The following is a 26,123-nucleotide window of genomic DNA, read 5'->3' on the forward strand; positions in this document are numbered from 1 at the left end:
AATATCATTCAAACTATTCAAACTTGGAAACTAGATAATTACATGTAAAAACACAAATTTAAACATTGTATCGCATTATCTGTAAGCAAATTTGGGTTTTGAAGTGAATGTGTATGTACCCAACAACTAGTATGCTATTTAAGCAATCACATTTGAAAATTTGGCCTTAAGTGCTTTTGCCAACTGCTTACACCAGTGATAAATTTGCCCCAGTACATGCTGTAGATTAAAACTCAGATATTTTTTATTCTGCTATGTGTTCCTCTATGTATATTAAAGAAGTGAGCAATATTATTTACTTTCTCCGAACCAACATTTTATTACCAATATGTTAAAAATAAAAATACAATTTATATTACTGTTGACCGTTAGTACAAAAATGAGTTTTAGTATCTTCATTGTTTTCTTCCTCCCTGAGGTGTGTTATATATTTTTAATAACAAGCTTCCGAAGCAGTTTACAGCTGTTAGCACATTTTCACATTGTTTAGTAACTTTTAACAATACACTATTTCCTCAGTTCACGGTTCTTTCTGTGATATATGCCTCATGATAAAAAATATGTCTCAAATAGAAAAGAAAATCTATTTCTGTCTCTCATGTTGTAACAACCCTCTTTTTAAGATTTTAAGGGCCACATTTTCAAATCTGGCCTGCTGTATTATAATGTTACTTTGGATCCTAAAGTAATTTTTTCAAGAATGGTGGCTCTTGTGTTTTAACCCAGTAATTTCATGGATAACCATAATTCTCAGTATAGTTAAATATTACAATTAGGGCTTATATTGGACTGTCCCAATATTTAACCCTTTGTCCCGCGTCCTGATCAATGTACGATGAGGACGCCATTTGTCCCGATATTCAGTTGAGGAGGTGAGTGGGAGGGAGGCACTGACCCCGTGGGTGCTCCGGGGCTGGAGCACCCACGGGGAAAAATTGCAGCCAAGCTCCCCCCTTCTCGCCTCCTTTTCCCCCACTCCCCCCATCATGCCGTATCCCTGCTCCTCCCCCCCTCCAGTGCTTCCCGCTATCTAACAGCTGTTTGGCGGCGCTTAGCACTTTCCAGGAGGGAGGGGGGAGGAGTGGGTACGCAGCACGCTCAGGGGAGGAGGCAGAGAAGAGGCAGGGCAGGGGCGGGGACTTGGGGGAAGGAGATGGAATGAGGGTGGGGTGAGGGCAGTGCAGGGGTGGGAAGAAGCGGGGGGTGGGTGAGCACCCGGCAGACAGGAAGTCGGCGCCGTAGGGGTGAGTGGCGGGTGGGGGGTTAAGAGGTGAGTGGTGGGTGGGCGAGCGAGCAGGCAGGGAGGCGAGCAGTGGGTGGGGAACTGAGGAGAGACGCAGCAAGCCAGCGGCAGGCCGGGGGATGAGGAAGGGCGCATGGGGGGGGCTGAGTGGGGTGGGGGCGGGACCTGGGGCAGAGTGGGGCTGGAGCGTGGGAGGAGCGGGGATGGACTGTGGGCGGGGCTGATGATACCCCAATGTATCCCGATATTTTAGTGTGGTGATCTGGTCACCCTAGGAGCCACTGACATGCCCTGTTCAACTTTTGCCTCACTCTGTAGGCATCTGAATGGCCATAATTGCCCAAGTTTTTGATGGTGGGCATGTGCAAAGCCACCTAAATCTTGATGGTGCCCAGCACGAATGAGCTGCTCAGAGCCATCATTTATGCCTAAGCTTCAGCTGGATTCTCAAAATAGGCACTCCCTGCGGGCCCTGAACCAATAGAGGTGCTCTGAGAATATTTAACTGTCATAAAAGACAGCCGTGGCAAGCAGGTTTGGCATTTCAGGGGCAGGCTGGCTGGCTGGTGTGTATGTGCCCTAGGACACCTAATAGGCAAGGGGTAGAGTACTCATGTGGGAAACCTGTGTTCAAATCCCTGCTCTGCCTGGCTTGGAAGTGGACTTGTGCATGGGTTTTCCATATGAGTGCCCTGACCACCAATCTGTTGGGTATTCTGGGGTGGGTGTCTTTCAATCTCTCCTGTAGAAGCTCTTCCACGTTGCATAAATACTTAAATATTCATGGGGGAGGGGAGGAAATGTGGGAAATTGACTCTGCAATGTGGTAGTTCTGGCACTCACCTTGGATGTAGCCTGGGATGTGGGAGTGGTAAAGTTCAAATCCCTGCTCCAATAAATATTTATGTATACAAAGTGGAACAGCTTCAACAGGAGAGATTGAGAGAGCCCTAGCACAGAATAACCTATAGGCCAGTGGTTAGGGAACCCACCTGCAATGTGGGTGACCTGTCTTCAAGTCCCTGCTACAAAACAGGCAGACCAGGGGTTTTAGAACATGGAAGTGCTCTGACCACTGGGCTATTGGCTATAGCGGGATAGGAGTCTCTGTTTTTTCATGAGAAAGGGCTGATCTGGCTTAGATGCTCAACACCAGGACAGAATCCCAAATGGAGATATGCCCCTCCCTCCAGCCTGTCAGTCAGATGCCTAAGGCCATGATCAATAGGAGTTAGGTGGCCAAGTTCCTTAGTGGATCTGGGCCTTAGGTCCTGCCCCTTTCTTTCGCATTTCACTCCTAGCTAGCTTCAGTGGCTCCCCGCACAGCATACTGGCTTCTGTGAATCTCTTTATTGGGTGCCAAACTCTCACCATACAATGCATGGGGAGCCTGGGTACCTAACTCAGGGCTGTGAATTCCAGTAGGCAGCAAAGTGCCTAGGTGTTAGGAAGCGGCGGCTTTGCATGGGTTCAATTGTGCCCACAGAAGTCGCTCCACAGCAGCGACTCTTGTCCCACGGGGCTGGGCCTGGCTCCCCGCTCCTGGCATTGCAACCTGGAGCGTGGGGTCATAGCACCTCCTCAGGTATGGCCCAGCTGCCCCTCCATTGGCAGTTAACTAAAATACACCCATTGAATTGGGAGGCTACATCCCTGGAGTTAGGTGTTGCATGCCTAAGCCTCCTTTGTGGCTTTAGCTCTTAGTTTACAGCCAGATTGGTTTCAAAATGACCCAGACTGCTTAGCCTTTGCATTATATTCCTTACAGAGTAAGTTTCTAACTACAGAGATTTAAAACAAGAGTTTTTTCAGAATAGTCATTTAAAGTCCATTTCTTTATAATTTTGAAATATTTTCCAAAAAGTAAATAGAGCTATAGTGACAACATATGAATTAATACTACCGTTCATCAGCTGGTTTGTGTGAATCCCTTGACTTGATTTGCTAGTAGTTTCTATTTGCCATGGAGGCTTTTGGCAAAAGAGTCAAATGCGTACTTGAAATTATTTCTGACACGAGAGGTTAAACATGAAAGTTTCAACAATATGGTTCTCATACCAAAAGGATTCCACATATCCTGAGGACCTATAATAGTAAAATTAAAAGACAGAAAGACTTGATTTTTCCTGCTTTTTGACAGCCATTCATCAGAACAACTCTATTGCTGAACCTGTCAGCAATTATGTGCTAAACATATAAACAAAAAGGCTGGAGTAATGGAGGTTTAAATGTGTCTCATTCTTAAACTGGTGTAGCCCTAAACTCTGGGCTAAGAATTAATAATCCCTACTTCCAAGCCTCACAGAGCTTGAATGAACCGTCAAATTATGATCCAGAATACGCTTATTTGACAATTACTGAAGAGGAATGATTCTATTATAGATTAGACACGGTAGTCCATGTTCCTTAAATTAAGTTCTTCATCTTTATACTCTCTTTCTCTCTTAGCTAATATGAATGGTTCTCTTTTCCAGCTCTGGAATACTTCAGACAGCCAGTTTATAGTACCCTGATATTATAGTCAAAGAAATGAAAGAGAAGGAGAAATTCTTAGCAACTCAGATTTGTTACAAGTGGCAATTAGTGGTTGCTCTCTAGCAGACTCCTATGGAAAAGTGCTAAGGCCAATTATTGCTGTAAGATTATATAACAGATAAAAATGTAAATCTTTAACTTGTCAAATAAACGTTCTTTTAAATGTGTGCGGAGGCAAACTATTCTTAATTATACTTTTAGTGATGAATATAAGTAAAAACTTCTATCTAGAGTCACAGATTTCAAAGCCAGAAGGGACAACTGTGATCCTCTAGACTGACCTCATGCATAGCACAGGCCATAGAACTTTCCCCAAAATAATTCCTGTTTGAACTAGATCATATCTTTGAGAAAAACATCTAGTCTTGATTTAAAAATTGCCACTGATGGAGCACACACCAAGACCCTAAGTAAATTTTTTCCAATGGTTAATTACCTTCACTGTTAAATTTTATGCTTTATTTTCTGTCTGAATTTGTCTAGCTTCATTGGGCCTTATTATATCTTTGTCTGCTAGATTGTAGATCCCACTATCTCAGTTTCAGGGTAATTGCACCTGTATTCCCCCTCCATGATCCACAACGGGTACCCACTTTGGGCTGCCAGCTCCCAGCCGTCACCTCTCTTGGGTGAAGACCCACATCTCACTCCCTCCTGACTAGGTTTTAAGACTGCACATTTCCCTGCCTTACACTGCAATATCTGCGGCAAGCCAGATGTTTAAACATCCCAGTCACATCGCTTTGCATTCTCTCTGAAGGTTATGGCCAGCTTATTGCCTGTGGTTGTAAGTTATCACACTGTTCCTTTTAAGCAATCACATCTATTCTTAAGGATCCTGTAATCCAGGAGCAGGATCTGTCATCGGCACAGCGAACCAACTCCTTGACCTCACCAGATGACTCTATTGTGGTAGGCTCCTCCTCCCCTTGATGCCTGAGGACTTTAAGGCATACCAGGATCCCTTGAGGCATATGTCTGCTACCTTGGACATCCAGGCAGAATTCCTGCAGGAAAATACACATAAACTGCTGAATATTCTCCAAGAATCTGCTCCAGGGAGAGTAGTTCTCCCAACTAATGAGGCCCTCTTGGAGCTGGAGTACTCTGGCTTCATTGCCTCCCATGGTGAAACATTTGGAGAAGCAATACTTCATATCCATGCGGGAGTTTGAGGGCTTCTATTCCCACCTGACCCCAGCCTCTTTTGTGGTCATTGTGGCAAATGACGGGGCATGGCAGGGAAGATATTAGTCCAATCCTAAGGACAAAAAGTCCAAGAAGATGGACTTGATGGAGAGGAAGATTTATACCTTTTCTTCCCTGCAGCTGTACGTAGCAAACCAACAGGCATTGCTCTCTAAGTATGATTTTGTTAACTGGATGGCCATATCTAAGTTTGCCAGCAAGTTGCGAGAAGTCTCCAGGAAGGACTTCAAGACATTTGTTGCAGAAGGCTGTTTGGTTGTGAAGTCTTTGCTGCAGCAGCCCTGCCTTTTGCTGCAGCAGATGCCTCAGCCAGAAGTACGGCTTCCACTGTAACCATGAGGAGGGCCTTATGGCTGCAGAACTTTGGCATTGCACCCAATGTACAGTAGACTATTGAGGACCTACTTTTCGATAATTGGCAAAACTGACCAGACTCTGCACTCATTTAAGGATTCCAAGGCCACTTCGTATTCTTGGGAGTTTATGTCTGGTGTTACAGAGACACCACTATAATGGTCAACAACAGCAATGGTAATACTGCTTGCAGTGCTTTATTCAGCCAGTCCTCCCGTCCTGTGAGGCAGCGGGATTACCCAAGAAAGGGTCATAGATCTGAGAGGCAGAGATCCTCTGGCTCCAGGTTCAGCCAGCCAGCCAACCCTCCCTCGTCATCTAGCCAGCACTAGACTTCTATGTCCAGATCAGAGATCCAGTGGTGACCTCTCCATCCCTATCCCCTCCTGTTTGGGATAGGCTGGCTCATTTTTACAGTGTCTGGGACTCGATTACCATGGACAGCTGGGTCCTAAGCACCGTCAGATCGGGTAATGCCTTACAGTTCCTCTCCATCCCTCCTTCCCACCCCTCTCTACACCAACCATCTTCAGGGACCCCTCTCACGAGACACTGCTCCTTGAGCAGGTTGAGTCCCTACTAGCTTTGAGAGCTGTAGAGGAAGTTCCCCTGCTGCATTGTGACAGGGATTCTACTCCCAGTTTTTTCTGGTTCCAAAATGCCAGGGTGGGGTGACACTTATTGTCAACCTCTGCCATCTCAACAGATACATCCTCTTCAGATGTGGCTGGACTCAATCTATCATCCAAATTGCCATCCTTTGGACAGTCTGGTCCGACTTCCCCCACCGATCCTGGACTTCTTATAATGGTGTACGGTGCAGGACGATGTGTGACAGGAAGTTCCCTTTGCTTGGTCTCCACCAACCAGGACTATGGTTACCAATGCCTCCTTAATGGATTGAGGAGCACACCTGGGGTTGCTTAAAGTTCAAGGCCTCTGGTCAGAACAGGAAGCTTTTCTGCATATAAATGTCCTGGAGCTTTGTGCCGTTCACAGTGGATCATCTCAGCAGAATGTTCTCCCTGAACCACAAGTGGTCTCTGCAGCCCAAGGTCCTGCAATCTATTTCTGTACTTTGGGGCATTCTAATGATCGACTTATTAGCCACTAGAAACAACAAGAAATGTCATCTGTTTTGCTCCTGTGAGTGTCTCAGTCCGGGCTCCCTGATCAATGCTTTCCACATAAATGGGGAATTGGCATTTCTGTATGCATTTCCTCCTATCCCAGTCATCCTGCAGGTCATTCTCAAGCTGAAGTTGAACCATGCCAAGCTCATTTTCATTGCCGCAGCTTGGCTGAGACAGTGTTGGTTCTCAGACCTCCTCACATTATCGATCTGATCTCCTATATCCCTTCCTCTTCATCCCAAATTCCTGACTCAGCATCATAGGTTTTGCATCCAGTAATCTCACAGTGCGGATGCTGTATAGTTAGATGAACAGGAGGAATGATGTTTAGAGTGAGTCTGACAAGTTCTGTTCGGTAGTAAGAAACCCTCCACCAGAGCAACCTATTTGGCCAAGTAGAAGTGGTTCTTGATATGGTCATTGGTCTGGGGAGTTCAACGTAGGCTGGCTTGTTTCTAGGACATATTGGAGCACTGTTACATCTTCAGTGTTCTGGTCTTACACTATGTTTACTGAGAGTGCACCTGGTGGCAATTTTGGCGTTTCATCCACCCGTCCAGGGGAAGTCGGTATTCTCAAATGCCAGGGTAGTAAGAGTCTTGAAAGGAGTCACTCATCTCTACTCCTAGTAAAAGAACTGATTCCTTTGTAGGACCTTAACTTTGTCCTAGTGGCTCTTTGGGGGCCTCTGTTCGAGCCTCTGGCAACTTCCCCTTTCTTCCTTTTGTGTCAGAAAACTGTCTTCCTGATAGCAATGACATCTGCAAGGAAAGAATGTGATTGTCGGCCTTGATGGCAGAGCCTCCTTACACACAGTTTGCCAAAGACAATGTGACTCTATGGCTGCACCCTAAGTTTTTGCCTAAAGTGGTTTCTCAGTTTCACTTGAACCTAGTCATTTATCTATCGCTGTTTATTCTTAAACTACATTCAACCCTAGAGGAGCATCATCTTCACATGTCGGATGTCAGGCGATGTCTAGCTTTCTACATGGATAGGACTAAATTCCTTTGTTCTTCACCTCGTCTGTTTGTGTCATATGCTGACTGAATGAAAGGTCAAGTAGTTTTTCCCCAGACGGTCTCCAGGTGGATGACTTCCTGCACTGTGACAGCATACAAAGTAGCTCATTATATCTCCCTTTCCCTCCGCCCCAGATACAAGTTCATTCTACAAGAGCCCAGGCAATATGGATTGTGTTTCTAAGTGATGTTCCCATTTTGGACATTTGCAAGCCTGCTACTTGGTCCTCTGAACGTATGTTAACAAACCACTAAACCATTACTACTGTATCCCACTCAGATGCAGACTTTGGGAAGGCAATCCTGCAGTCCTTGTTTAAACAGACTCCGAGCTCCACCTCCTGTGGGTACTGCTTGTATGTCACCTGTATGGAATAAATGGCTGCATCTACTCGAAGAAGAAGAAAACATGGTTATTTACTGTAACTGTTGTTCTTCGAGATGTAATGTAGATGTGTATTTCTAACCCTTCGTCCCCTCTGCACTGGAGTCTCTGCTTCTGATGTTTGGTGTGAAGGAACTGATTGGTGCAGGGGCGATGCCACCCTTATATGGTTGGGGAGAGGCTAGGGCCATGAGATGCAAGTGCCCCCCCTATGGGTACTGCTAGGCAAAGTTCTCTGGCTATGGTGCAGTGGGTGCATGCACATCTACATGGAATACACATCTGCATCACATCTCAAAGAACAACAGTTACAGTAAGTAACTGTGTTTTTTTGCTTGTAATGCATGTAAGAAAACTGTCTGAAAGTTAAACTGGATTTTATGTTATATAACGTGAAGGCAAGTACATGGCCAAAGTATACCCAGCGATTAAATCGTATTGAAAGAATTAATGCAGTGGAGCTGGCAATATTTGTGTTCACTGGCAAGTTATCAATGCATTTGAGAAGTTGTGATATGATTTCTGCAGCAGTCATCATTATATTAAGAGGCCTTATTTGTAGTAACAGTATATGTTCATGTCAACAGACACTGGGAAAAATTGTTCCTTAGAAGTAAGTCACACTGAAGAGCTGCATACAAGGAGCACTGATAGTTAAAAATACTACTTCTGGAGTTCCTCTGAAAGGTGTTGTATGGTGATATTGCATCCTGGTTTTAGTGGGGATCGGGGGAGTTCAGTGTGAGCACCAGGAAAAGGTTAGATAAGGAAACAAGTGGATAGTGTAGAGGAATATTTTGCTTGGCATGAAGGGCAGCAAAAGAATGGAAACATGGACCAAATATGGTTGAAAATCATGAATAGAATAGGAGGGAAAGTTGTGCTGTATGCTCCACGCTCTACTAGGGTTACCATATTTAAAAAATAAAAAAAGAGAACACTCCATTGGCCCTGGCCCCGCCCCTTTCCCACCCCCGCCCCAACTCCGCCCCTTCCCCACCTTTTCCCCAAAGTCCCTGCCCTAACTCCCCCTTCTCCCTCCCAGCCACGTGAAAAGGGCTGCCCGAGCGCTACCGACTTCACGGTTTACCAGGCAGCCTCCAGACCCAGCGCCCCCGGCTGGCACTTCCCCAGCGCAGCTGGAGCCCGGGAGGGGAAGCGCCCAGCCGGGGGCGCAGGGTCTGGAGGCTGCCCAGCAAACCGTGAAGCCGGTAGCGCTCGGGCTTTGGGCAGCCCCCATGCCTCTGGACCCTGCGCCCCCAGCCGGGCCCTCCCCCTCCCGGGCTCTGGCGGCTGCTGTGCTCCCTGAACTCCTGGGCTCTGTAAGCGCCGAGCTGCCCGAGCGCTACCAGCTTTGGACAGGCCCCATGCCTCTGGACCCTGCGCCCCCAGAGCCTGGGAGGGGAAGTGCCCGGCCGGCGGCTCAAGGTCCGGAGGCATGGGGGCTGCCCGAAGCCGGTAGCACTCGGGCAGCTCAGCTCTTAAACAGAGCTGCAGAGTCAGGGGAGGAGCACAGCAGCCATGGGAGGGGAAGTGCCCGACCGGTGGTATTTTTCCCGGACATGTTCGGCTTTTTGGCAATTCCCCCCGTACGGGGGTTTGATTACCAAAAAGCTGGACATGTCCAGGAAAAACCCGACGTATGGTAACCCTACGCACCACTTCCCCAAGTGGGGGATAGCCCTCACCTGGCTGGAACACCATGGGAAGTGGTGTGTCCAGCTGCAGAGGAACAGAGATAGGAAGTGGCTGTTCCCCTTGAAAATCAGAGCAGAAAATATTGCAGAAATTAATGCTGCCAAGAGCAGTGTAAGACAGCTTTGAATCTTCTTACTTCATCAGAAGGGCCAAGTCACAGTGTGGGAGAATTGACGGAAACATGACTACTGAAGCAGTTGGCTGCCAGGGGAGGAAATTATGAAGAGAAGCAGGTGCTCTCTGTGGATTATCTGAGTTCCATCAGGCAGTGGCTGTAGTTACCCATGGATTCTGCGGGGCCCCTCAAAGCAAAGGGAGAATCGATCTGGTAGATGGAGCTCATAGACCTTGATTCCCCTCCCCTGGCATTTGTGTGGAGCAGAAAGGGAGAGGCAATTTGCACCCCTTGCATCTGCTTACCATGTGTGCTGTGCCAGCCAGCTCCAGGCCTCCAATCCCAGGTGGTGCAGGGCCTAAAGCATGCCTATGCTTCTGACTTCCTACTTCTGGAAGACTTTCTGCTGCACAGGCCCACAGCCTCGACTCTGCGGCTGCACATGGAGTAAATACAGTAGTCACTTTGTGGGAATAAAAGCATGTGCTCATGTGATTAAAAGCTGTATCACAATGTGTGCACACAAGGGAGCAGAGTCAAAGTTTCACAGGCCACTTCAACTTTGGCATTTCCTGAATCTTGACTGCTTCATTTTTCACCCTTAAAGTTTTTAAAATATGTTTCATTTAACACATAAAGTGCTAACGGCTAAAAGATCTCTGTGTTACTTTGCCCCTGTAAACATCTTTGAATTTGTCGCTCTGTTGTTTGGCAAATTATATCACATTGTTACTTTTATCACATTTACCAGCTGTAGAAATTTTTGAATAAGGCAGCAACCCAAAAACTAATTAATCATCTATTAAGCAGCAAAGTCTGTATATTTAGCATTTATAAGTAGCGTGTAATTCTTACAGATGAAGATTTGACAGGTTTATTTTCTCTTAAAGTAGTGCTTCCAGTTTGCTTATTGGAACTAATTTTTCATGGTGTTTTGTAACCTCCTCCTTGCCTGATGACGTTGTGAAGGCTAGGACTATAACAGGGTTTAAAAGAGAACTAGATAAATTCATGGAGGTTAAATCCATGAATGGCTATTAGTCAGGATGGGTAAGGAATGGTGTTCCTAGTCTCTGTTTGTCAGAGGGTTGAGATGGAGAGAGATCACTTGATCATTACCCGTTAGGTTCACTCCCTCTGGGGCACCTGGCATTGGCCACTGTCGGCAGACAGGATACTGGGCTGGATGGACCTTTGGTCTGACCCAGTATGGCCATTCTTATGTTCTTATGTTTACTACTGGTGATGGTGCAGGATATGACCCTGTGGAGTACTGAGTGCCTCTTGTGAGGCACTGTACACCTGCAACTCCCACTGAAGCCATTGGGAACTGAGAGCCTTCTACACCCACAGGAGATGTTCAGTACACGGTTGACTTGGGCCCGTAGCCTAAAGCCATGGGCTAGATCACTTCCTCCCACAGATAAATACACATGAGGTGACCAGAAAGAAGAAAGTAATTTTGTATAGCCCAGGTAGTATGTATCTAGATACTATCATACATGCTGATGAATAAATGGATGGATCTCAGGAAAATAATGGCTATTGGTTTTTTAGAGGTGAGATGGTGTATATAAAAATATTTAAAAGATATTCAGTGTATTGAGAGCAGTAACAATTGTTAAGAGAGTTCAGATTTTGAGTCTAATCTATTCATCTATGTCCTTGTAATGTTCAGTCTGCATTTTAGTGTATATTATAATAATAATAATGTTTTGATATATATGGATGGTAGCCAATCTACAAAATGCAAAAACACTAAGTAAGCAAAACATTCCTGTGAGATAGGTAAGTATTGTTCATTTGTTTTACAGTTGGGGGAAATGAGATTACATTTGTCGGAGAATAACTCTCTGCTTCCACACATTACTTGGCCAGTTACCAGGGGACTGTGGAAAATGAGAGTGAGGTCCTGAGTACTCTAGTGCAGTCTACTAGCCAAAAAACACATACCTTAAACTCTGCTGATGCCGGCTGGGGGCCCAGCAGCAAGGGCAAGAACCTCTCTGATCTGCAAATCCAGGAGAGGAGAGACCTGCCCACCCGTAGGAAAGATGTCTGCAAGTGAAGGCAAAGATAGATGTATCAGAGGGGTAGCCGTGTTAGTCTGAATCTGTAAAAAGCAACAGAGGGTCCTGTGGCACCTTTGAGACTAACAGAAGTACTGGGAGCATAAGCTTTCGTGGGTAAGAACCTCACTTCTTCAGATGCAAGTAATGGAAATCTCCAGAGGCAGGTATATATCAGTGTGGAGATAACGAGGTTAGTTCAATCAGGGAGGGTGAGGTGCTCTGCTAGCAGTTGAGGTGTGAACACCAAGGGAGGAGAAACTGTTTCTGTAGTTGGATAGCCATTCACAGTCTTTGTTTAATCCTGATCTGATGGTGTCAAATTTGCAAATGAACTGGAGCTCAGCAGTTTCTCTTTGGAGTCTGGTCCTGAAGTTTTTTTGCTGTAAGATGGCTACCTTTACATCTGCTATTGTGTGGCCAGGGAGGCTGAAGTGTTCTCCTACAGGTTTTTGTATATTGCCATTCCTGATATCTGACTTGTGTCCATTTATCCTCTTGCGTAGTGACTGTCCAGTTTGGCCAATGTACATAGCAGAGGGGCATTGCTGGCATATGATGGCATATATAACATTGGTGGACGTGCAGGTGAATGAGCCGGTGATGTTGTAGCTGATCTGGTTAGGTCCAGTGATGGTGATGCTGGTGTAGATATGTGGGCAGAGTTGGCATCGAGGTTTGTTGCATGGGTTGGTTCCTGAGTTAGAGTTGTTATGGTGCGGTGCGTGGTTGCTGGTGAGAATATGCTTAAGGTTGGCAGGTTGTCTGTGGGCGAGGACTGGCCTGCCTCCCAAGGTCTGTGAAAGTGAGGGATCATTGTCCAGGATGGGTTGTAGATCACTGATGATGCGTTGGAGAGGTTTAAGCTGAGGACTGTAGGTGAGAAATTTTGAGAAACTTGTAAAAATGAATTTAGAACCTGCCCTCCTGCCCCTAACAGAAGACACCAGTCAGTGGCAAGTAGTCTCTCTGAGTCTTGGGGGAGGGAGGGAATTAACACAGTTAAGATTACTTACCTAAATTTTTGTAGATTTTGAGTGGGATACCTGTCACCATCTCACCATGTTATTTTAAAAGGTTTACTAAGATTGTCAAAACCTTATCTTGGGGCATTGACCTGGGCCCCAAATAATCAAAGATGTTCATCTCCCCATTGATGGGGATGGTTTCAGAAACCCAGGCCTAGAACTATTATTTTACCTCTGTCATGCTCACATCCCAAGCCCCTCACTGATTCCAGCACATAAGAATAACAAGCCCAATGGGTGGGAACTGGAAGAGAATGAATGAAACTGATCACCCTATTGGTGTTCTTAAGATGTTCATGTTACCCTACAGAGAAAAACAGAGTATCCTCTGTAGTGGTCACCAGGAGGGGATTTTGGCTAGTCGTTTCCATTTTCAACTCAGACACCATACAAAAGCCTCTACATGGGGTAATTCTAATTTACAGTTTGGCTTCCCTTGGAGAGAATGGATAGAGAGGCATATTATATGTTTGGTTGGTGATGGAGGTATAGTTCCATTCCAGGTGCTACAACATCTGTATTAACTTCTGGTCACAGGGACACAGCAATATGTACAACGGAATCATTTATTGACCTATCACTTTAGCTCAGATGCCCTGGGATTGCCTGACTCCCTTGAAGTAGGTGGTGTAATAGAGAAGCTCCACAAACTCGCCAGACACATGTCATCCATATATGCCTTTTTGACAAAAAATGACTCTGAGTCTTGAAGACATTACTAAAACCTGGGATAAAGAGAGGGAGTCCTTTAAAGGCTCCACAGTGGTAAACTATTACACAATACAAAATATGCTTCTATAGGTTTATGTTTAATTCAACAAAAATAATGTATTGGACACCACAAAGACTGCCTAAGATTAAAGCTCTTCCTGTGGATACATGTGGGAGCTGTGGTAAAGATAAGGGTATTCTGCTGCACGACTTCTGGCAATATCTGTAGGTTTAACAGCTGTTTAAAGAAGTTAACAATAGAATTAAAATGATTTTGGGCTTTAGCAATCAAACATTGGTCTAGAACTACATTTTAGGGAGGGAGGGATATGCTCAGTGGTTTGAGCATTGGCCTGCTAAACCCAGGATTGTGAGTTCAATCCTTGAGGGGGCCACTTAGGAATCTGGGGCAAAATCAGTACTTGGTCCTGCTAGTGAAGGCAGGGAGCTGGACTCAATGACCTTTCAAGGTCCCTTCCAGTTCTAGGAGATGGGATATCTCCATTATTTAAAAAAAATTAACCTTTTTTCATTTGTGGACCCCTAAAAAATTTCAAATGGAGTTGTGGATCCTCTTGGAAATCTTAGACATAGTCTGCCGCCCCTTTGGTATCTGCAGAGCACAGGTTTAAATCACTGTTTTAGGATATTTAGTTGCACATTTGGGTCTCTTATCTACACTGCATTCATGGGTTCTGAGAGTGATGATCATGAAGTGAATGGTCTTACAGAGGTGGTAAAGTAAATCACTGGAGAGAAGAAACAATGATATTCTGACCTACAGGCCAAAGAAAGGGTCACCGTCTGCCACAGGGATCAATTACACAAATTTGAGTACTGCAAATATTTAGGTAAAGTTACTTAGGGTTCAGGTTAAAAACTGGCAGCTGGTCCTGGCAGCTGACTTGGGCTCAGGCTAAGGGACTGTTGAATTGCAGAACGTAGATATTCTGGCTCGGGCGGCTGCTGAAGCTCTGGGACCCTCACACCTCACAGGGCCCTAGAGCCAGAGGTGAAAGTGGGCTGGTACGGCATCCGGTAAGAAGTAGGCACTGGTATCAGCCCGTACGCAGCCAACATTAAAGTGCTTTAATGTTGCTGCTCCTTTTGCCCCCACAGACTCCCCAGGGCCGCCGATGGGTAGGCACCCTACTGGCAGGGCTGCCAAAGGGTACGGGATGGGGGGACAAAAGGGGCAGCTGCCCCGAGGCCTGGCCATTTAAAAGGGCCTGGGGCTCCCAGTCGCCGCTGCTGCTACCGTGGCAGTGTCCGGAGTCCCAGGCCCTTTAAATCGCCACTGGAGCCCCGGGTGGCAAAGGCCAGGCAGCATGGAAAGGCTGGCTGGGGAAAGCTGACCTTCAGCCCCACCCCTTCCACTCAAGGCTGGGCCCCCGTACCGGTAAGTAATTTATCTTACTTTCACCCCTGCCTAGAGCCCAGGCTCCAAGTCAAGTCCGAACATCTACACTGCAATTAAAGAGTCCCTTAGCCAAAGTCCCACGAGGCCGAGTCAGCTGGCACAGGCCAGCCATAGATGTTTAATTGCAGTGTAGACATACCCTTAGTTATCTAAGGCTAGGTCTACACTACTTGCCTGAATCGGCGGGTAGAAATAGATCTCTCGGGGATCGAATTATCACGTCTTGTCGGGACGCGACAATCGATCCCCGAATTGACGCTCTTACTCCGCCAGCGGAGGTGGGAGTAAGCGCTGTCGACGGGGAGCCGCAGAGGTCGATTTTGCTGCCGTCCTCACGGCGGGGTAAGTCGGCTCCAATACGTCGAATTCAGCTACGCTATTCGCGTAGCTGAATTTGCGTATCTTAAATCGATCCCCCACCCACCCCCCGTAGTGAAGACCTGCCTTAAGACAGTTGGTAAATTTTTGCACATGACTTATATACATCAGATTTAGACTTTGTATCTAAGTTGTGCTGTGATTTTAGTTTGTGTCTTTATGGCCTGATTTCAAAGGTGCTGATCATCTCACACCTCCCAGTTACTCAAAGGGAGCTGTGGAATATTCAGCATTTCTGAAAATCAGGTCACTAGTGTGTCTGCTAGAAAATGACAAACAAGATTACTTTAGAGATCAATCTACATATTAAATTTTAAGACTGTGGATAATGCCTGGATAATGCAAGAAGAGCAGTAAAGTATAAATGGAACATATTCAAAGAAAGAAAGAAACCTGGCTTTTCCATTTATTTGGTTTTTAACACAAAAGGCAGAATTGAGTACATGGAGTTTCAGTTTTTTCTTTGTTAACTTAAGGCACACCAAAGTACACTACATGACGATACAATGAAACAACAGATCTGAGGTAAAATTCTTCTCTTAGACATGCATATCATAATTCAGCCATTCTTTCTTTGGTATCAATGGGAGAGCCTCATGTGTAGGTCCACAGTATCAAAGCTAAGTACACTAGAACCTCAGAGTTACGAACACCAGAGTTATGAACTGACCAGTTAACCACTTTAAAATTTGATGAAAACATTGGTGTGAAGGAGGAGAGGGCAGTGCAATTAGCACAAGAGGAGAGATCTTTGAAGGTTTTATCTTTTTTTCTTTCTGTTTTTTTCCCTATTCTTTTGTAGAAAAGTGGAAGTAATCTCTGTAGGTTTCCTCTTGTTTTCCCTTCCAGCTCCCTTGAAATGGGATTACTGTTCCTCTTAGCAGCATTACTTTTGAAATAGTCTCTAGAGGTTTAATATATAATTTTCATTGTGACTTTCAGTGCTGCAATCAAGTGGCTAATTGAACAATTTATAATACATATGCCTAATTGCTTCTTCAAGAGGTTAACTGTGAAAGGAATAGATATTTAGCAGAGAAATGTTACCTAGGTTACCCTTTATTGGCTAAAGCCACTGAGATTTTGTTTGCTGTGCTGTTTATGGGCAATTAAACCCTTGAAAATGTTTTAATATGAAATTTCTTTTGAGGTTGCATCTTAAATGTCAGCCCCAGTATAATATGCCCAAGTACAAAGGCCCTCCCTGAAATGCATATCCCCAGTAAGACAAATTTGGGTTTGAAGTCTAATCTTTAGTATAAAATACAGGACCTAATTGAATTTCTGTGTCTTTTTCAGTGCACCTTTCTAGAAGTATAACAGAAGTTTAGATTGGTTTTGGTTTGCTTTTAAAAGAAAACAAAAGCAGAACAAAACAGTTGGAAGCATTCTCCCAGCATACATTCAGTACTTCTCACAAAGTACGCAGAAGTTTTAATCTGTCATTTCATTTGTAACAGCATAAGATGCTTTAGTGGCTGTTTTTATTTTTAAAAAATAATAAATCTATTCAAAGAGCTAGTTATACAGGAGTAAGCTTCAAGCACCAGGACTCAGTTGTGAAGGACATCAAAAGCAGTACAATCAAAGACTGAACCTAACAAGCAACCTACAGTTACAATTAGGATGGATAATGGGAACTTCCTAAATATACCTTCAAATCATTGAATACTTTCTAATTCAAGTACTTGAAGCATAAAAATGTTATATTCATTAGCATACATAGCATATTATAATCAGCGCTACTAGAGAACTGCAGAAAGAAATTGTGGAGGAAATCTAGGATGTCATTTTCTATTATGCTTCTAAAAATATATATTCTTAAACAAATATAGTAGAGTAGGAAACAAATATGTCTTCACAAAAGCTGTCGGGACATGATACAGTTGACAGACTAACTTGGAAATCAAGGAAGTCAAACTTAATGTGCAAACATATCTCCTCTTACTTCCCTTCCCACTTTCTAATCACACCAATTTTTTAAAGAATGCCATGGAGGGCTTTCTTTATTGGCTTATATAGCCTGAACAGCACTGTCATGTTTTTATGAAGGGACATTTCTTCTGCAAACTTTTTTCTCCTCTACATTTTTGTCATTTAGTTCCTCAACTTCCATTTTCTAAACCATATTCATCATTCTTCCACAATTTTCCTGTCTGATTTTCTCTGTCCCATGCCTCTCTCTCTCCCCTCTCCTCCCCCCTCCCGTTTCTTGTCTTTTTATGTGATTAAGGCAGACAACCATCACTCAGCTTATTACTGAAAGCTAAGCACAGTAGGAATCTATTTAGCTACACTAGGGAGGAATTAGCTCATGTGAATCCTGCAATGTTTCTATAGCCCAAATGATATTTGACGTATTCTGCATCTGTTCCTTTTCTTTCATTACATAGAAATGTCTGGTGTGGTTTCATTTTACCAGCACTATTAACAATGTATTTTAAGGGTTTGTTTTAGCTACTTGTTCATTTGGTGTAATTATGATAACTTTTTCCTACAGGATTTAACAACTCTGAACGAATGTGTGACAAAGAGTTCATAATACGCAGAGCAGCCACTAATCGTGTCCTGAATGTCCTGCGTCACTGGGTCTCCAAACATTCTCAGGTATTTTTCAGTTCCACTTTTACAGCTGAATTTCACCATGTACTCTCTTTCTGTGATTTGCAAATGGAAAGGGTCACAATCTTTTCTTCAGCCCAGTCATAGAATTCTTATCACTTCAACTCTAGCTATAAAACGTTCCTGAGCAGTGCTGCTGTATAATATAGCAGTGGTCAAATTGAAGTCAAACTGCATGAGAAGATAGTGCCATCAAGATACTATAGAAGTTTAATGTATTAAAATAAATTATTGCATAAATGAAGAATCCTTCATGCTATTTTGGAAAGCTGTTCTGACAACTTACCAGTTCAGGTACAAAATTATTCGACTTGTACAATTTTGCAAGGCTGCTTTACTATAGTAAAGCTTGTTGAAATAGACAAGGGAAAAGCACTAGAAGAAATCTATATAACAGCTATCTTTACTATAATAATTAAAACTACCAATTATTTTAGAAGCAGGCCTTACCATATCCATTGTTCCATTTAGCCTGATATCTTGCCTGACAGTGTCTAGTGCTTTACAGCACCTGATGCTTCAGAGGAAGACCGATAAATCCCCATAATACTCTAATCCAGTCATGCAATGTTGTATAAAGTGTGTATTGTTTATTGTTTCCTGACCCCTACATCCTGAAGTGTCTTGTCTGTTTTATTTATTTTAGACAATGTCTTAATAATGAACAAAGCTGTTTTTTATCTTTTAGATAGTCAGTGCTCATATAGTAAACAGTTTTGGTTCAAATACACTTATTGAAAATCCTGAAATTATTTGTCCATGAACATAGTCACGTGTTTGTGTATCGAATAGATGCAGAGGTGGACCCCAATCCTGCAATGTGCACAGACAGATTCCTGCACAATGCAAACTGTGCTGAATGAAAAAACAACCCAATTAACTAACAGAGTTTCATACATAGCACTGTCCCTTTATGTATTCTGTGGGCACATGAAACAAATGTCGGAGGGCTTTACAAGAGATGCAGCAAAATTCCAGCCATCATTCAATTTTAAAAAATGGTTAAACAAGAGGGAGAGGGAGATCTCTATGGAAATGCATGAGGCATTTTTGAAAGCCCCAAATAAATGGTACAGTATAACCAGTGATTATTATGGAGTATTTTGTCTGTATTGATTAAGAACACTTAATCTGCAGTTTATTTATTGCACAACTTACTGCAACAGTCTCCTGTGTGACAGACCAATTCTTTTTTTCCCAGGCCAAAGGTTTAACTGAAAGTGTAAGGTTGATAGAGAACATATAATTTAAAAACAATGCATAGATGGAAAAGTTGGGGTTGGGGTTAGAAAGAAGGGAGCTGATCGAAGGATTCAGGCAGCCTTGAAGGCTAGGGACTCTGTGGAGCTCCTAGATTCTGCAAGGCACTGGGAGCAGAGGGAAACAGGCCACCCTAAGTTCAGTAGAGTCCCATGCCATCTTTGCTCTGCCCTCTCTTTCACTGCCCTGAAGAATGTTGGGATTATGAACAAAATACACGTTATTGATAGTCCTTACTAGTCTCCATCCTTCCTCCCCTCACTAAACTGAACAACCCATACTGTGAAACTCCTTTGTAGTAATCACAAGCAATTTGAAGTGAAAATCTTTTTCCTGACAAACATATGAGAAGTGAGGGGGTTAAAAGAAGGCTTATAACTGGTTGCAATCCCACGTATGTCTGTCTCCATAATCTTTAATTCACACATAACTGGCATCATCAGCTGTTGTTCCTCACATGGGATTTTGCATACCTGAAAATAATACTCTATAATCCCCGCTACTGACCAAGAGAGTAAATACAATTTTAAACATTCCCTATTAAAATTCTGCTTTGTATACACACTACCAGCTTTTATTTGTTCAACTAAATATTTATTTCAATTGTTTTAAAGAAAAAATAAGTTTTTCAAAATAACTAAATACCTAACTTGTTTAGAGCGCCACTGCTAACAGTGCCAAGGATGGAGCTGAGTCAATTCAAGCTGTTTTCTGTGCATTCCTTGCATATGCCCCCAGCAACATCAGGGTGTCACGTTTACAGCTTCAGGGACCTCATGAGAGTACAGAATTCCAAGTTGGGACTAGGTTGCTGTTTGGTAAGGTTGGGTGATAGGTTGGTGGTGATAGAGTGGTGGAAAAGTATGGTGACTGAACAGAAGATTAGGTGATGGACAAGCCATGCACTGAAGTGTCATCAAAACTGGGAACTGTGTATACTAATTGAGCACTGAACTTCATGGTCTCTTGCACCAGCAAGGATCCACCGCTGAACCAGGACAGCATCCAGAACACTCCTGACCAGATACAGTGGGCACTCCAAGAAGAGGGGGAGAGATTATGTAGAAAAAGGGGGCTCGTTGTCTGAGCGAGTTGAGGGGGTATTTTAGATGTTTTAGAAAGAACTAGTCCTAAATAGAAGGGGTAAAACAAACAAACAAAATAAGGATTTTTTTTTTTTAAAGTCCAGAGACACACTTTTCTGGAGGAGCCGTGGACAAACATTAAGGGTGTACCAAGTGTTGTGGTTTGATAGGGATATTTTTTAATGATTGAAACAAGGTAAAATGATTCAGAACCATCAAGTTGTGCCCATTATTAGTTTATGTAAACATTAATTTATTATTGTTACCTTCGTCCTCCCTTCCCCATTGCCTCCTATTGCTTATTACATTCACATCTTGTCTTTAGATTGTAAACTCTTCAGGGACAAGGTCCATCTCTGCCTATGTTTTTGCACAGCACCTAGCACAAAGGGCCTCAGGCAGGATCAGTGCCCCGTTGGGTGCTACTATAATATAAATAAATGATAATAATTAATGACAGATGTGTCAAATATCAGCATGGAAAATTTCAGCCCAAACAGTTAAAGTTTGGTAAAGTGATAAGCAACTGAAAACGATCTTAGAATGGAAAATTTTGGGCAACTGCACTTATAGGCAGTGCTATCAGCCCTACCTATAATTCTCTACCACTTTGTGTTTTTATTTGTATGTATGTTTTATGGCATTTTAAAAATTTATTTGTAAGTAAATATATTTAAATTCTAATCCTTCAACAGCTCCTTCTCCTTATTCTTCCCCTGGCCAGCCCTCTTAAAAAAAAGGGAGGGGGGCAGATAAAACAAAATCTTTCTATGTATCACAACTATGGTCGGACCGTTAGAATTTCTGGAAACAAACTTGACAGTTTGGCCATGCTAGTGGATGCACCAAGTTCTCATTGGTTACTTGATAGACCATTTGAGGTCTAAATAGCTGGGACGGTAGGGAATTTTAAGTCTATTATTATTATTACTGTGTATCATGGTAGTGCTGAAGGGCCCCAGTCCCATTGTGTTAGGCAATGAAAAATAATATAACAAAAAGAGTTTCCATGCCCCAGAGAACCTTAAACTGGTGCTACTAGCTGTTCAGCTAGTAGCACCAGTGGGATCCCTACTGTAGACAAGTTTCCAGCAATCTCACCATTATGTTAATTAAAAGCATGGTGGTAAAGTGATGAAAGGTGTCAGAACCTACACTAGCATTCCTATCAGTGTAATGGAATCAGTGGTAGCATCAGTGAGATCTTTATCCTACAATTGAAGAGCACAGACAGCCACTAAGGCAGCCACTACACATAGTCAGCCTTATGTCTACACAGGGATAAAAAACCCGGGGCTGGTCCAGGTCAGCGGACCTGGGCTCATGGGGCTCAGTCTCCAGGGCTGAAAAATTGCTCTGTAGATGTTCAGGCTCGGGATGGAGCCCGAGCTCTAGGATCCTTCAATTTTTAGCTTTGCAGCCCAAGCCCGGCGAGTCCGAGTCAGCTGACCTTTGCCAGCTGTGGCCATGCCATGGGTCTTTTATCCCTATGTAGACATACCCTATGAGCAAAGACTGTCAACTCCCTGAACACTTTCTTTGCTCTTTGACCTAAGCTACATTTGTTTTTTAAAAATAAAACAAACTTCTAAAGTAAGTGTTTAGGCTGACTTTCGGCCTTGAGCCAATATTACACCACAAACTTCATCAACTTAGTAATAAGCCCTTAGTAATAAGCCCTTAGTAATAAGGGTTTGCCTTGTTTTGTTTAACAGCTCCTTAACAAAAATATATATAATCAGGGATTGCTAAAAAGAGACTGCTATTTACCTCATATGCACATTGGTCAAAATCTCTGCCCTTCATTAAAATAGCAAAGAGATTAATTTTTTGAGTTAATGGCGTATTATCTGTGATTAATAGACAGCCCTAAAAAAAAAGCAATCGCAATTAATCACACTGTTAAACAATAGAATACCAGTTGAAATGTATTAAATATTTTTTGATGTTTTTCTAAATTTTTAAATATATTGATTTCAATTAAAACACAGTATACAATGTGTACAGTGCTCACTTTATATTATTACTTTTTATTACAAATATTTGCACTTTAAAAATGGCAAACAAAAGAAATAGTATTTTTCACTTCACCACATAGAAGTACTGTAGTGGAATATTTTTATTGTGTAAGTAAGTGCAACTTACAAATGTAGCTTGTTTTGTTTTTGCGTGCAGTTATATAACAAAAAAATGTAAAACTTTAGAGCCTACAAGTCCACTCAGTTCTACTTCTTGTTCAGCCAATCGCTAAGACAAACAAGTTTGTTTACATTTACAGGCAATAATGCTGCTCACTTCTTATTTACTATGTCACCTGAAAGTGAGAACAGACATTCACATGGCACTTTTGTAGTTGGCACTGCAAGGTATTTACGTGCCAGATACGCTAAACATTCATATGCCCCCTCATGCTTTGGCCACCATTCTAGAGGACATACTGATGATGCTCATTAAAAAATAATGCATTAATTACAGTTGTGACTGAACTCCTTGGGGGAGAATTGTATGTCTCCTATTCTGTTTTACCTGCATTCTGCCATTAGTTCACATTATAGCAGTCTCCGATGATGACCCAGCAAAATGTTGTTCATTTTAAGAACACTTTAACTGCAGATTTGACAAAACACAAAGAAGGTACCAATGTGAGATTTCTAAAGATAGCTATCTCACTCAACCCAAGGTTTTAGAATCTGAAGTGCCTTCCAAAATCTGAGGGGGATGAGGTGTAGAGAAGGCTTCACAAGTCTTAAATGAGCACCACTCAGATGCAGAAACTACAGAACCCAAACCACCACAAAAGAAAATCAACCTTTCTGTTGGTGGCATCTGACTCAGATGATGAAAATGGACATGCGTTGGTCCACACTGCTTTGGGTGGTTATCGAGCAGAACCAATCATCTGCATGGACACATGTCCTCTGGAATGGTGATTGAAGCATGAAGGGACAGATGAATCTTTCCTGCATCTGGCACATAAGTATCTTGCAATGCCAGCTACAACAATGCCATACAAACGCCTGTTCTCACTTTCAGGTGACATTGTAAACAAGAAGCGGGGAGCATTATCTCCTGCAAATGTAAAGAAACTTGTTGTCTGAGCGATTGGCTGAACAAGAAGTAGGACTGAGTGGATGTATAGGCTCTAAACATTAACATTGTTTTATTTTTGAATGCAGTTATTTTTTGTGCATAATTCTACACTTGTAAGTTTAACTTTCATGATAAAGATATTGCACTACAGTACTTGTATTAGACGAATTGAAAAATACCATTTCTTTTGTTTTTTACAATGCAAATATTTGTGATAAAAATAAATATAAAGAGTACACTTTGTATTCTGTGTTGTAATTGAAATCAATATATTTGAAAATGTAGAAAATATTTAAAACTATTTAAATAAATGGTATTCTATTATTGTTTAACAGTGCGATTAATCACGATTAGTTTTTTTAATCACTTGGCAGCCCTATGTTTTTATTATTAAGAGGTTATGTGCTAAGAGAAATGTTATGGCTTATTATTCTAAACATCAATATCTATAATGTATTTCATTTTGACTTCACTCTGAAAAAAAAAGAAATAACAGTTAATGAGTATACAGATTCAACACATAAGAGAAAAATATATTTAATCCTCAAAACACCCCATGAAAGTTGATGTGTAAGTACTATTATTTCCATTTTATAGATGGAGAAAATAAGCCACGAAGGTTAAGTGACTTTCCCAAGGCCATGCATAGAATTAGTGGCAGAGTCATTATTAGACCAAAAAATGGCTCTCAGTCCTGTGCTTATTCCAATAGAACTCACTGCTTTAAATGCTATTAGGCATTTACCACTACAAGTACCACTCCTTGTGATCAGTGCTCTTTATAAATTCTACAAACAAACCCAGAATAACACGTGAGTTGAGAGCTTTACTGTAAGGAAACAATTAAGAAAAAAAATCTTCAAAATCTTGCTCTCCTGTTAAATATTTCTGACATCCCAAATTTTGTCTCTGTGATCTTAAAGAAATAGGAATAGAATATATTGACACACTTAAACCAACTCTTTCAGATCCCAGACTTGGAGTCATTCAAGAAAATACAAAAACTTTTTTTTTATAACTATCCCTATTTGCAACACATCCAGTCAAACTGATAGCAATCAACATGTAACTTGGAGGATGTAATAATAATCTGCAAACAGATGGATAGAAAGGACTCGTGTAATTTTATGTAGCAATAAATGATGCTGAAATTGGTAAGTTATTACATTTAAAACTAAAATGGATGTTATTATTTGTATTGAGGCAGCATTGACATGCCAACTAATATCAGAGCACCATTGTGCTAGGTGCTGTACATACACATAGAAAGAAAGAGTCTCAGTACTGAAGAGCTTACAGTGTAGACAAGTCAGAAAAAGTGTGATTGAAAGGAAATATTATTACCTTTGTTTTACACATGGGGAATTGAGACACAGAGAGGTTAAGTGTTTTCACAGTGCCTAGCAAAATAGGTTCCTGGTTTGAGTCCTTGAGCTGTGTTGCAGTAGAAATAAATGTTAATAGACTTGCTCAGGGACACACAGGTAGTCTGTAACAAAGCCAGGAATTGAATCCAGATCTTCTGAGTTCCAGCGCAGTACTTTAACCACCAGACCATCCCTCTTTTTAAAGCTATAATAGAGAATAGCACCTACGCAGACAGGATTAAAAATGTCCACATCAGCTACTTTCCATTGAAATTCTTTCCACAATGTTATCATGCATTTCTTTTATACTCTAGTAATGACCAATGAAACTAACTTAAACAGCCCCAATCTCTAATAGAGAGGATATGGACAAATGACCACAGAACCAAATGTTTTTGTCATGTAAACATTTAAGTTTAATGAAAAAAAAAATCCATATACATTGATAAAAATCTTAATCTGTTATATTTTGGGTGTTATTCTCTCAAACCTTTGGAACACCAAAGAATTTTTCTTGTTCAGAATATGAACACCAGTCAAAGAAATATAGCACCATATTATGATGCATGAAAGAAACCCCTACACTTGAGATTTAACTGAAAATCACCCATGATATACACGATATGGAACAAATCACAGGTCTAATCAGACATTCTCAAGATCGGTTCAAAGAGGGCTGTATATTAGCTGATACTATATTTACTTTCCAACATATAAGAAGTAGAGGCAAACAATGGCCTGTGTTAAAATCACAGTGCACTGCACTGAAAATAATATGATCTTTTCATCCATAGTGATATCCATACAAAATGACTATCCCAATTGTCCATCTACCTACTTACACCAAGCATAATTTCTGCAACATCTGATTGTGTGGTTACCTGTACATAAAAATGCTACTACAAACACTTATGAAAATACTGTCATATAAATGTTTAATCAAAAATATGCTTTCTTGCATGGGTAAAACAATATTGCGCTATAATACGCATTTCAAAATGTATCAAATCTATGCAAAAATACATTACTCTGTACCTATGTATCTCTAAATGCCTTTGAAAACACAAATAAATACTATATTAAAAATAAGAGAGGAATGAGGTAAGAGAGGGAGTCACGAGAGAGAGGAAATTATTTTCAAACCCAGTACAGTGTATTTTCAAAGTGAAAACTATAGCTTGGTGTCCCTAGTCCTTCATTGCCTTTTTTCTCAGGAGTAAAGTTTGATTCTCCAACTCTTCTAATCCAGTATTCCAATGCAGTAGATTCTTTAAAGCGTGAGGTCTTTGGCCCAGGATGGGTATTGCGCACTGCAGCAACTCAGCTTTGAGTGTTGTTTCCACAAGTGACTAGGGACAGAGGAAAGATACAGACAAAGCAGAAATGACTGATGGATTTG

The 26,123-nt window shown here is 42.2% G+C and overlaps 1 protein-coding gene across 2 annotated transcripts in view; it reads left to right on the forward strand.

Annotated features, from left to right (window-relative positions):
* The window catches only part of RASGRF2 (Ras protein specific guanine nucleotide releasing factor 2), a 199,173-nt gene that overhangs the window by 131,377 nt on the left and 41,673 nt on the right, over positions 1–26,123 (forward strand). For both annotated transcript variants that reach the window (XM_034774092.1, XM_034774093.1), the window contains exon 18: positions 17,801–17,907. In XM_034774092.1, coding sequence (XP_034629983.1) covers positions 17,801–17,907 — 107 coding nt within the window. The remainder of the gene's footprint in view (positions 1–17,800; positions 17,908–26,123) is intronic.

Source organism: Trachemys scripta, chromosome 6 (assembly GCF_013100865.1).
Source record: "Trachemys scripta elegans isolate TJP31775 chromosome 6, CAS_Tse_1.0, whole genome shotgun sequence".
Taxonomy (NCBI): Eukaryota; Metazoa; Chordata; order Testudines; family Emydidae; genus Trachemys; species Trachemys scripta.